Below are 12395 nucleotides of genomic sequence, written 5' to 3'. Positions count from 1 at the left end.
GGGTCGGTAGCCCCCCCCATGAGCGACAGAGCCTCGCCATGGGGATTGTCGATGCTAGGCTGAAGGGCGGCAGCTCCGCCAAGAGGGCGGGTGGAGCTGGGCTGAGGGCGGCCGATCGATGCCGAGCTGAGGAGCGGCACCCCCGCCATGAGGGCTGACAGCAGCTGGGCAGGAACATGGTGGCGCCGCCCGCCCTCCTGAGGGCGGCTCGCTCCCGCCCCACGCTGACGTCACCCCCAGCTCTGCCGGCGCCATTTTGGACGCTCACCGCCGGGGGGGCCTGAGCGGGGCCGCCCCAGCCCCGCCGCGGCCGCGCCGCCGCCGCCTCCTCCTCCTCCATCCGCCGCCATCGCCGCCCGCCGCCGCCGCCCGCCCCGCGCCGCCTGCCCCGCCCGCGCCGCCCGCTCCGCCCGACCCGCCGCGGCCGCTATCGCCAGCACAACATGGCAGGTAAGGGCAGCCTGCCCCCCCTGCCCCAGCGTGGCTCGGGGGGCTCTCCCCGCTGCCTCCCTGGCTCCTGGCCGCCTCTCCTATTCCGACTCGCTGGCTCCTTGCTGGTTGTGGGGTGGGTTTTTTTATCCTCTCTTGTGGGAATTCGTGCTTTGCTCCCACCCACCCCTCCTTCCCTCCGTTCTCGGGGGGAGGGGGGGGGGGGAAAGCATGGAAGAAGCAAGGTGGAGCGGGAAGTGGTGTGTTTTGGAGTTGAAGAGCTTGCAGGCAGGGTGGGTCTGCTGCCTTTTCGTGGAATCATGGAATGATTTGGGTGGGAAGGGACCTTAAAACCTGTCCAGTTCCACACCCTGGCATGGGCAGGGACACCTTCTACTATCCCAGGGTGCTCCAAGCCCCGTCCAGCCTGGCCTTGGACACTTCCAGGGGTCCAGGGACAGCCACAGCTGCTCTGGGCACCCTGTGCCAGGGCCTCTCCACCCTCATAGAGAAGAATTACTTCGCAATATCCCAGCTCAGCCTACTCTTTGAGTTTGAGCCCATTCCCCCCCTGTCCTGTCACTACACGCTCTGGTAAAGAGTTTCCCCCTTGAGGCTTTGGGGTCGGTGCTTGTGGTTATTTCTCAGAAGTGCTGCCGTGCACGGAGAGGTTCCAGGTGCAGGCGGTGTCCAGATTGCAGTCGCACCCTTCTGTAGGGAGCAGCCTCTGAGCATCTGCAAATGCCAGTAAAATTTGGCACAGGGCGTAATTAAACAGCACAGGTCTCGCTGTGTTTTCTTTCCCATTCCTTCCACTGCTTGCTCCCCGTTTCACATCCCGAAGTTGGTAGGCTTGGGAGTGTGTGTACAGAACGGATCTCTTCCCTCTTACTTTTCCTTGCAATTTCTTCATTTGGAAATTTATTCATCCCCCTCCTCTGCACATGAATTGTCTTTTCAGTGCTTTGCATGTGGAGGAGCAAAGCATAGGAGGCTTTGTGAGGCTTGTGCTTTGCCTTTCCCCCCTACACCATATGCACATGCTCCACCCTCCTCTTGCCGTTTTAGTCGTGGGGGGAAAAAAGTGCCAACTTAGTTCAAGTAAATTGTATGGAAGAGAGGGCTTTAGCTCGAGGTAGCAGGAGCAGTGATTCTCTCCAAGCTGTTCCCTTTAAGTGCTGCTGTGGTGCTAGCTGCTAAATGACAAATGAAGAAGTTGAAGAGAAGAGAATGGGTTGTAGGATTTTGGGGGAATGATGGGGGAGGGAAAGCATTTTGCCATCTCCTGCATAAAAAGGTTCTGTTGCTTGCCTTCACCTCCTCGGGTGATGCAGCTGGATGTAATCCTTCAGGGAAGAATTTAAAGCAAGCGAAAAATGCAAACTGTACTCTATTCCAGGAGTTCTTATTCTGAGGCGCGTCATCTTTTCTGGAAAGATTATTTTCAGGCTTCTGATTTCTTTCTCTTTGAGTTTTTTTGACTCCCTTAACTTGGGAAGAGTCTCCTCCTGTATTCTTTGTTATCTCCAAAGCCCTACCAGAGCTCGGGATTAATGTGTAAATGCCATCTGTTGCTCAGCCGGTTTGAGTTGTGTGGAGGAAAAGTTCCATTTTGACAGTGGCTTTTGGAGGAAAAAAAAAACAGGAAAAAAAAAAAAAACAACAACTGAGGCAAGCCCATTTCTGGCTCTTCCTGTATGTCCTCAGCCCTGCAGTGATTTGCTCAGAATGAAATGCAAAAGAAATGGGTGGTGATTTTTGGTGTGTGTTTTGGTGGCACGGTTCAAATGAATCACTGCCTTCAGCCGAGGCAGTAATGTTCCTGAAGTTTTCTCTCCGATCCGTTTTCTATGGTAGTAGAACTTGTCCTCCTCCGATTGCTTGTTTGCTTTTCTGCTCGGATTTGCTGCTTTTTTTTTTAGGCTGATAATTGCTTTCATTACTTCTGCGAAGAGACTCTAAAATTGTGGTAAAATTCTTTTTCTTTAGCCTTGAGTGCATAGGGTCGGTGCAGTGGGTTAGTGAAAGGAGGAGATGAGTTGTGTGCTTGATTTGTGTTGGCTGGGAGATTGAAATTTTCTAAAAAAGCACAGCTCTGGTAGTTTATATTTAAGCCATTTGTGTGCGTGTTTAGGGGGTTCTGACTGCTCAAGTAGGAAAAAGCTTTGTGTGAAACACAGCCGATAGTGCACTTGAATTTTAAATTCATAGTTAATGTTGCTTAGTCCAGCTAGCTTTGGTTAAGTGAAGCTTTTACACTGCTTGTGCTTCCCTGTTTTTGACAAACACTGCATTGAAGGCTGACAAAAACAATATCCAAAGGAAAAAGGTGGGGAGGGTGGTGTGTGATTGTGCCTCAGCACTGCTGAGGAAGTGGGCGTGCACAGGCTCTGAAATGTGCAATCTGGAACCATTGTGTGCTTGTGCTGCTGCTCTTGGGGGGGCTCGTTTTATTGAATTGTTTTCATTTTTTTAGGAGCTGGAGGAGGAAATGACATTCAGTGGTGTTTTTCTCAGGTGAAAGGCGCTGTAGATGATGATGTAGCAGAAGGTAAGAGTAATATTTTTTACTGTTTTCTAACTTTTTAACCATTTCTTAGGTAGGGAGATGTGGATGTATCCCAGTGCTGCTGAGTGCACGTTGAGCAAAGCAAATGGGCATTTCATGTGCATTCCCATGTCCAGATTCAGGTTTGAAAGGATCATTCAACACTCTTGTAGAAAAGTTCGGGCTTCCTAACTTTTCTTTGCTGGAATTGTTTTCTAAGATTGTTAATATTTTTCTGGTTTTTTTGGCTTTTGATTTGTGTTTTTTCTTAATCTGCAAAATGGGGAATGTGATACTTTAATTCCACAAGGAGGTGTTGTTAGAATTACTACTTCTGCTCTTTGAAGATCTAAGTACTAGATGAAGTAATTACCCCAGTCTTTCTCGCTCCTATTAACAAGAGGCGTAAGAAATCTGAATATTTGTGCACGCCTACTTAATACGTGAGGAGCAGCTTTGGCTTTAAATAATACTGGAAATAGTCTGAAACTTTTCCAAGCTGGCAGTGACAAGTGTCATGTACACTAAGATGGCTGCCTCTGAATTTCACTGCAAAAACTGCACTGTTGGATTTTTTTTTTTCCCCTTGGATTTCGGATCATTGGAGGAATAGTGCTTTTCTCTGTGCTGGAGAGCAGAATCTCTTCTGTGATTGTTCTCAAGGAAAGATCCCCTGACTTATGAATTTCTTTGGCCATAAAGTTCCTGTTGGCACAAAGCAGCCTTTAAGTTCATGAGTTAAAAGTTGTCTTTTGCAAGCAGTTGGCCTTGTCACTTATGTAATTCCTGGGTTTTTTTCTTTTTCTTGCATATCTTGAATGCTCTGGCATACAAGTGAGATTAATGTTATATTTAGAAAAGCAGTAACTACAGTTTCCATTATTTCTCTGCTTGACGTGTGGTTCAGAGTAGCTTCCAAAGGCCAAAAGAAAATATGGGTATAAACAGAACTGAGTTGTTTTTATTTATTAGCTGCAGCATGTGGCAAACGATGCACTGAAGCTTCTGTTGTTTGCAAGTTGGAATATGTTTTTTGGAAATGAGAAAGCTATAACAATTTCAAGTTTAATTTTAAATTCTTCAGGAAGTAGATTTTAAAGCTTGAACTCAAAAGTACTGTTAAATGTGGTATAATTTTTCCCCTGACAGATTTAAAATTCTGTAACCTTTGTTTTATTTACATATCAAACAAAATCCTTAATAAGTGCAAGTATTGAAGAAGTTGTGGTTATGGTGAAGTTGTGGTGCTTGCAAATAATTCTTCATTAAAATAGATGTTGATATGCTTCTAGTAGTAATGAACTTATATATAGGTATAGAAAAAAGCCTTTACAGGGATCTGGAAATGCAGAAGTGAGGAAATCGGAAGGAAGGCCAGACTGAGCTGGTTTTAAGTGTTGCACTTAGTGTGTTAGGAAAGGTGCCTTGCCAGCCTTGTGCCTCCTGCCAGGCTGGGGGCTGCACTGAGCACTGATGGATTCCTGGGGTGGACTTCAGGGAAGCCTTTGAGAGAATTAACTGGCTTCAGTTTCAGCAAGCCAGGCAGCTTGGTTTCCAAAACACTGTAAGAATGTCCATTTTTTGGTTTATAGACAGTGTAGCCTTCTGATTCTGCGACCCAAAGAGTGAAAAGAAATTTTGTTTCATTGTCAGCTATACCTGACTTAGGATGAGTCTTGAGGTCCAAAGTGTATTATACTGCAAGATGCTGTGAAACTGAGCTGCCTAGGGAGAGATCCCAAGTATTATTGATGTTATGCTTGGCTGTAATTAGTGTGTGGAGCTGAAATTCTCTCCTATTCCCGTGTACCTGGCTCCCTTAATCTGGACTGGAAGTTGGTGAAAGCAGTTGTTTCTATTGATTTCTTGTTATACATCACAGGGTCTCGCTGTAATTCTGTTGGAAGCATTATGTATCAGGATGGTTGCATTTTTCCATTTCCTAGCAATATTTCTGGCTTTAAGGTTCACTTCATGGTTCACTTCACACAGACATGGAGCCTTGTGTGGTTCTTGCACCAACTGGAGCAGCAGCTTCTGGTCTTTTGGAGTACCCAATGCCAAACTGACAGTGGGTCCAAGTGCAGTCTGAGGACCTTTCTTGTTCCCTGCCTTTCCTTCTGCTTGCTTGGGGCAGGCCCACAGTGAAAGCTAAAGGAACTCTTACTGTCTCAAGCTTTAATGACTCTTTAGGCACTGTGGTCTGCCAGAGAACAGGTCTGCACTCCAGCCATACCTGTGGTGAGCACAGTACCAGTGTGTGTACGAGGCTGTAAAGGTCTGATTTTTGAACGGCTGCAGAGCTCAAAATCTAAATAGCAGTTTGTTGTGGAATGTTGAAATTTTACTGAAAACAAATGTGAAGAATTGGGAGTTTTACTTTCTGTTTTCCTTCTGTTAGTAACTTAGTGTTGCAATATTTACATTGGAAAGCTGTCCTGAACTAAACTAAAGCAGAGATAACCAGGAAAACTACATCATTAATTGCATTAATCAATGGGATACAAACCCAGTGGTCTCCCTACAGTGTTTTTTGTCTATAAACCAGACCCATGGAGAATAACATTTTGGACAGTAACACTTTTAATACGGTAACAGTTGCACCAACTTTAAAAAGCCTGTCAAAAATGCTATTATGTAGCTTCCAGTATGGATCAGGTCAGACCTGACCTCCGGCCTTCCCATCACATGTATCACCTATAATTCTTTAGATACTTGGACTAGGCTGGCTGGTTGTTACAAAGTCAATATTTGGTGGCTTTGGTGGCTGAAACATGAACTCTGATACACAGTTTTTAATTTTCTGGCTTTCCAACCGCTGTGTGATGGATGGATGTGACATGTAAGGGAGGGGGGGGGAAATTGTGTCACTAAAGCCTGGGGAAAGATGGCACTGAACTTGCATGTGGGGCCTGCGTGGGTTACTGCTGTGGCAAAGTTTTTCTACTGAAGATGTGAATGTGAGGAGCAGAAGTAGCCTCTCTTCCCTTGGTATGTATGGAATTTACCCTTGCTTGTAAGCTGGGCCTGGCTGTGTCAGATCACAGTTAAGCATGGAAATCAGGTTATCGATTGAAATACCGGTGTCAGCTTCATTATAACTCTGGTCCTTAATTTTAATTGATTCTAGTGATTTATCAGTATGTTGTATGAGGACAAAGGTTGCTGTAGTTTGTGCTGCCTCTCTTTCTGAAATAGCTTTCCTCCCTACCTAGTTTCGTATTTTCATAGTTTCATAGACAGGTCTTCTGGGTGGAGAATGCAGAGTGCTTGTTTGTGCTAAGTTCAGTGATCAGGTTACCCAAAGTGTCTGTAATATACAGACTTCTTTCTTTAGTGCCATCGCAGTTTCGGTACAAGTGAGACTTAATTGTCCAGAAGTACTCTGGTGTTTTCTTAGTGGAAGCTTCCTTGACAAGGATAATTGTAGAAAAGGATTACAAAGATTGTCAGCAGCAGTTTTGTTGGTTATACTCTTTTGCCATTCTTCAGAATGTGGCATAATAGCAAGGGCAGTTGGGAGCAGCTAAGAGTTGTGAGTTTAAACTGCCTCTGCAAACTACACACTTGCTTAATGGAGTGAGTTTGTACTTCAGAACTAATTCAGTCAATTTGTTTAATTGCTCAACAGAAGGAGAAGAGTCAAGCAACTCTATCTCAATGTTCTTTCAGGTGTAATTCAAAGATCTGTAAAAGTCTGATAGTCCAGGTCCAAGGCTGGGAGCCAGGAACTTATGTCCTGAGCTTTAACCCTGAATGATTGCTGCTCATCTTGGACAAGTCGTTTAACTGTTTCGTGCCCAAATTGTCTCTGAAAGAAGCATTTGAATATCTGCTGTGGTTGCTATTTACCAACTTTATTTATGCTTAATGCTTAACCTTTCTGTGATGCTTTGTTAATTATCTGTGATTTGCTTCATGTCTTCTCTTAGAGGCAAACATGGCTGTGTCTGTTTTAGAGTGAAAATGATGAACAGATAAAATTCTGTCCCTGGCTTGTGTGTGGTAAAAGACTGAAACAAAATTGGACGTTTCCCTGGTTCAGGAATGCTTTCTGTGTTTGGTTCTAGGTGTGTTATGTCTGTCAAATGTAGTTTGATACTTACTTTTGGCAGGTTTCAGAATTGCAGAGCAGCAATGGGGACTGATGTTGCTTCAGCAATGGTAGTTTGTCTTGAATGCATGAAAAGTGTTATTTCTGAATAAAGAGAAGTGAAGGCAGGAATAAGGATGGCTATAAAAAGGTTGTTTACTGCAATCTGCAGGTTTTTGGTTGTTTTGGTTTGGTTGTTTGGTGGCTTGTTTTTTGGTTTTTGGTTGTTTTTTATTTTGGGATTTTGTTGTTTAGTGTTTTTTTGGGTTTTTTTTCTATGAGGATTGATGGAATTGGAGAGGAGAAAAAACTCTCAGAGAATAAGAGTGACAGTGAGGTTGCAATAATATTGCTGAGGAAAGATTGGGATATAGTTGTGGGAGGGAAGCTAATTTGGGCTTTTGAGAGCTGTGGTTATGTTCTCTATGCTCATGAAGTAACATCATTTACAAGGAGCAAGGCCTAGTAATAGGTTTGTTTTTAAGAGGTAGTTTGAAATATGCTGTGGATGAGAAAAGAAAGACCCAAGGTTACAGTCCTGTTCTGTATTCCTGAGTCTGCTTCTGTATTTGAGCTCTTCAGCTGTTCAGAGAATGTCTGTATCTAGAGAGAGAAATAGGCTACTGTGTTCTAGGAGCTGCTGCTCTGGATGGACTAGAGTGTGCATTTCAAGTGTGCAGTCCCTCAAAACAAAGAGCATTGAGCAGACAGAGAAAGCAGCAGTGACTGTTCAGCTCCCCAGAAGTAATTCAGTTCTCTTTCTTGCATGGGTTTGGAAGCTGGGGCACTTCAGCTTGTCAGTCAGGGATTTTTCTGTCCCTTCTGTGAGGCGTTGCTGTTCTTGGAATCTCTGCCTTAAGTTAAAAATCAGTTATTAAAAAGGCTTTTGTGTTGGAAATGCACTGCTAGAGTGTGATCAAGCCATCAGACTCCCCAGCACAGGAGTGCAAGCTAGGCTGTCAGCAGCAATCTGGATGGAGTACAGCTCTGGATCAGCTTTGTGAACTTCTTAGCTTTTCATTTTATAGCTGCTACCTAAATGCTTCTGGTTTGGCTGTTTCTACTGTAGGAATGGGTACAGCTCCTGTAGTAGCTGTAGCTTCCCAGAATGTATTTTTGAAGAGCTAAAATGAAGATTCAAGCTCCCAGTGGATGTAGAGCTGAAGGAAGAGTTAAAAGCTGGGTGTTCCAAGCTGTGCTGTCTGTCCCCCCGCCCCCCTTTCTGTTCTCCCTGACTTGCCTATTTAGGCCACAGCTGCATGTTTGGCAGCATTTCTGCTTAAAGAGGCACTCCTTCCCACTCCCTGGCATGGGTGTTCACCTAAGAGGACAGTGAATTTGTTGGGGAAGCTGATCCAGCTGAAAAATTGGTAAAATCTTGGTTTTCACTGGATTATTTTTCGGCTGAATTGAGCCCTGCTGTGATTCTCAGAGCTCTGCATGTGCTTATGCCAGTGTGGAGAGTGATCAAGTGGCTCAGAGGAGCAGGAGGAACTCTGGAAGAAGATTGGTCTCTTTGTAGGACTTTACATAAAGGCAGTGCAAGACCCTGATTGATCTCTGAGTGCTGTGCTACTATGAAGGGTAAAATCAGTGCTAAAAAGAACTTTAAACCTTTGCTGTTCAAGATCCATACTTTGAACATGTGCTATCTGCAGGCCAGCAATAAAAATGGCTGTTACAGTATCAGAATTATTTTGTGATGTATTTTTTTATAGTACACATGGAGTGGGTTTTCCACTGTGTCCACACAAGCAGTCTGTGGAAATGGGATTTATTCACTGTTGTTTCGAGCTCTGTTAGTAAAATGAGCTTGTTAATATCAGTGCAAGTTAAGTTTCTTTGAAGTTGTGGTAGGAAATAATACCAATTAAATGGGAGGTGGGTTATTACTGATTGCTTTATTGTAAAGCACTTAAAAAAAAGATAATCTGACAAATTATAATCTTCTCTTGTCGTGTCTTATCAGTCTTAATATGATTTGGAAAATGGATCCCTTCTTTGGGGTTTCATCCTCACCTAAATTGATGTATTGTTTGCATTAAATGCTGCAGAATTAGTTGGCCTTTGTTTTAGCTGCTGTTAAAGTGTGTATGCAATTAAATCTGCTCTGCGTGTGCCTCATGGAGCAAAAACATCAATTACTGATGGTACCGAGTTAAGGCTGCAGTTTGTCCTTTCATCTGTAGGAAACACTGTGCTCCCACAATCATTTCATTATATAAGATGTTTTAGTAACTGCCTTAAGGGTATTTTTCAGGCCTTTTTTCCTGTTTTCAATGCTCTGTAGTATATGCAGCACCATAACTGTGTCTACAGTATTTTTAGTATGGAGTGAAAAGTTTAGCAGAGCAAATGAGTGTTCAGTAATCACGTGAAGCTGTGGTTTGCACTCAAAGAAGTTATTGAAAGGAGTAAGAAGCCTTGGCTTAGGTTGATGTTTAGGTTGTGAATGTGAACAGTTCACATTCATCAACAGTTCATCCAATGAAGATGAAAGCAGATAAATGCAGGAAGTATTTATTAATCCAAACGAATTTGGAGTAATCTCTTTCACGAAGCAGTGGTAGCTCTTGCAGTCAAAATAACAATGCAGGGATGGTTTTCTAGGCTTTAAACTTGAGTGGAACACGTGTAATTATAGCTTTGTAATATTGCCACAGCTCAGTTATGCCCTTGCAACATGCACCAGCTTAATGCTGCTTTTGTAAGGTCAGTGTGTCAGTAAACTGGAAATAGATGGGACATTGCCTTTATAAAAAAAGTCTTAAAAGGTAAAATATTGGTACCTTGTGTGTGCACACTTGTTAAAATTTCGTGTAGCAGGATTTCCTTCGTTGAACGTAGTGTTGCTCACTTTCTGCCTTCCCCTCCAGGCCTGCTGTGGAGCCCTGCTCTGGGCAGCAGGCAGTGTTCCATGAGTCTGCTCTTGCCTGGCTCTTTAGTGACTGGAAGGTTTTGGGTTGTTAAATTTCCTTTGAAATTAAGTACCACCATCAGGTTCTGCTACTGTGCACTGATGTTACTGAAAACAATTATTTGAGGCTTCTCTGCGTGATTGTAATCCAGTGAGAGAAACAGAAGTGGCTGGAAGCTTCTCGCTTTCCACTCCTAACTTATCAATCTTTTGTTAGGCACTGGAGGAGAAGCTATTAATTTGGTCAGCCATTCTTTACCAAAATGTATTTTCCTCTCAGCCATCCACAAGTGATAGCACCATGAAGGGAACCAGCAGATTTAGGTCATGTGAAGTCCCTGAGGCAGTTCTGTTTGCATCTAATTTTGGAAGAAAATTTTAGGGTCAGGAAAAAAAGTGTTTTAAAGAGTTGTATTGTAAGAAAGATTGATTTTCCCAAATATATAGAAGGTGTTTTGTGTGGAAATGTTCCCTTTTGCATGTTCAGTTGCAGTTCTTAAATTTATGCTCTGGGAATAATGAGAGCTCCAAACATACACAGTTGGCACTCTGGTTCTGAGAACCTGAGCAAAGATAATTGCATTAATTCAGGAACATTTGAGGTAATCGAGACTTCATATTATAGTTGCTTATTTAAAATATGGTAAATACAGTGTAATTTCTATTATATTCTTGTTTGTTCAATGCCAGTCCCTTGTTTTTTCAATGACTATAAAAAGTATTTTAGTGACCATTCTTTGATCCTTAAAAGCAGTTATTTTAGCTGTGTTTGTGCTATTGTGAAATGGTGATTTGAGAAGCCATGTGCTATGTTTGTGCTTATAAATGTAGTCTGAAGGTCTTGCTTTATTTTCAAATAACTTGGGACTGAATTGGTCCAGTGGACAAGAACTACATACTGAAATAAAGCTTTGGCTTTCATAAAAATATAATGACACTTGTTTGAGAGTCCTTGGGCTATTTTCCAGTGCAATTGCCTAACGAGCCCCTGACTTCTCTGGTTCTGCTTTTGGTGCATTGAGTAGGGAATAATATATAGAAATATTGAAGATAATCAAGAAAAACTTGAATTATTTTTTAATAAATACCCAGTTTGGCTTGTTTTGAAGTGTGACCTCGGTGTGGGCAGAGGAATTAGAATTCAAATTACACCCCAGCCTGCCTGTAGGTTTGTTGTCACTTCAAGTAACTGCTGCTCCTGAGAGAAATGGTCCTTCCTAGTGCCTCTGCCTGTCAGTGCCTTCAGCCGAGCCAGGTGATCCCTGAGCTCCAGGGTGGTCACTTGGGGACACCAACCCAAATGAAATTTGCATCTCTTGGGTTCCTTTTGGGTTAATTTTATTCCACATCAGCTTCTCCAGATTTAATTTGCTCCAACTTTTAGCAAATGTTTGTGGTGGGATAGGTGGTAGTTCTGCAGGAATGGGATGGAGGTGAAAGGACAGATTGCTTCTCTTGGAGAGTTGCTAATGGTTCTAAGGCAACATGGGAAGCTGTGGAATTGGGAACAATTCAGCCTCCTCAGCCTTTTCATATTCACAGTTGATCCCTGCTTGTTCATAGTCTGCCTTTCACATGAAAATTCGACTTTCAGTGCACTGAGATTTGTATTTGAGGACATTTCTTCTCATAGATCAATATGAACAAACAGCAGTTGAAGTTGAAGCCTACAGTGTTCATTATATAGCCCAGCAGTGAGAAAATGTCACTGTTTATAGAGGTAATAGTCAGACATTCATAAGCTGTTTTACTGGAATGTGGAACTGGCAGGAATGGCTTTTTGCCCAGAAGTTTAAAACTTTCTGTATAATCCGTTCTGCCTTTTTTCAGTCAGTTCTCCTCAAAGCTTCGTGTCATTGTTTTGGTTTAGTTTCGTTTGTTTGTTTGTTTAAGCTAAATCCTACACTCCTTTCTTTTGTGTGTGTGCGTGTTGAAGAAGTATCTAGGGTCTTTCATTTTATTCCAGATCTTTCTGGAAGTGGTAACCTGCTCTGGAAAGCAGCAGGAGCTGACAGCAGGGTTGTGTTCCTGCAGCAGGACACGTGCTGTGCTTAACCCAGCTCGTTTGTGTCTCTCAGTAATGAGATGCCTCCGAGGAAAGGGCAGCAGGAAGACAAAGAGCATTTGAAACCAAACAAAGTCCCTTGGATATTGTGCACATGAGGTTGTTGGCTCCCTGGAGCTTGGGGATGCTTTTGCTTGGTGTGACCTGAGGAAGCTCATCCCAAGCCTGGGAGTACCAACCATCTGCCTGTTTCTGGAGGATGCTCATCGTTCTGCTGGTTTGGAATTGCATCAACAGCTGTGCAGCCAGGTCATGGGGCACTGCTGCTCAAGGTGTTTCTCCACTCTGGTTAGGAGCATGTCTGGGTTAGAAAATACCTTGGCAGGGTTGTATCCTGCATTTC

The 12395-nt window shown here is 43.4% G+C and overlaps 1 protein-coding gene across 2 annotated transcripts in view; it reads left to right on the top strand.

Annotated features, from left to right (window-relative positions):
- Positions 1-247: 247 nt before the first annotated feature.
- Positions 248-12395, top strand: part of PPP2R2A (protein phosphatase 2 regulatory subunit Balpha) — a 36285-nt gene continuing 24137 nt past the window's right edge. The window contains exons 1-2 of one of the 2 annotated variants that reach the window (XM_054650706.2): positions 248-450; positions 2906-2980. In XM_054650706.2, the coding sequence (XP_054506681.1) occupies positions 444-450; positions 2906-2980 (82 nt within the window). In that variant the 5' untranslated portion in view covers positions 248-443. Of the gene's footprint in view, positions 451-2158; positions 2283-2905; positions 2981-12395 lie in introns of those variants that run through there. The other variant, XM_054650705.2, reaches the window with a different exon arrangement.

The sequence above is a fragment of the Agelaius phoeniceus genome, chromosome 30, assembly GCF_051311805.1.
Source record: "Agelaius phoeniceus isolate bAgePho1 chromosome 30, bAgePho1.hap1, whole genome shotgun sequence".
In the NCBI taxonomy this organism is placed as follows: domain Eukaryota; kingdom Metazoa; phylum Chordata; class Aves; order Passeriformes; family Icteridae; genus Agelaius; species Agelaius phoeniceus.
The sequence above is the reverse complement of the archived record's forward strand: the minus strand, read 5'-3'. Positions and strand labels throughout refer to the sequence as shown.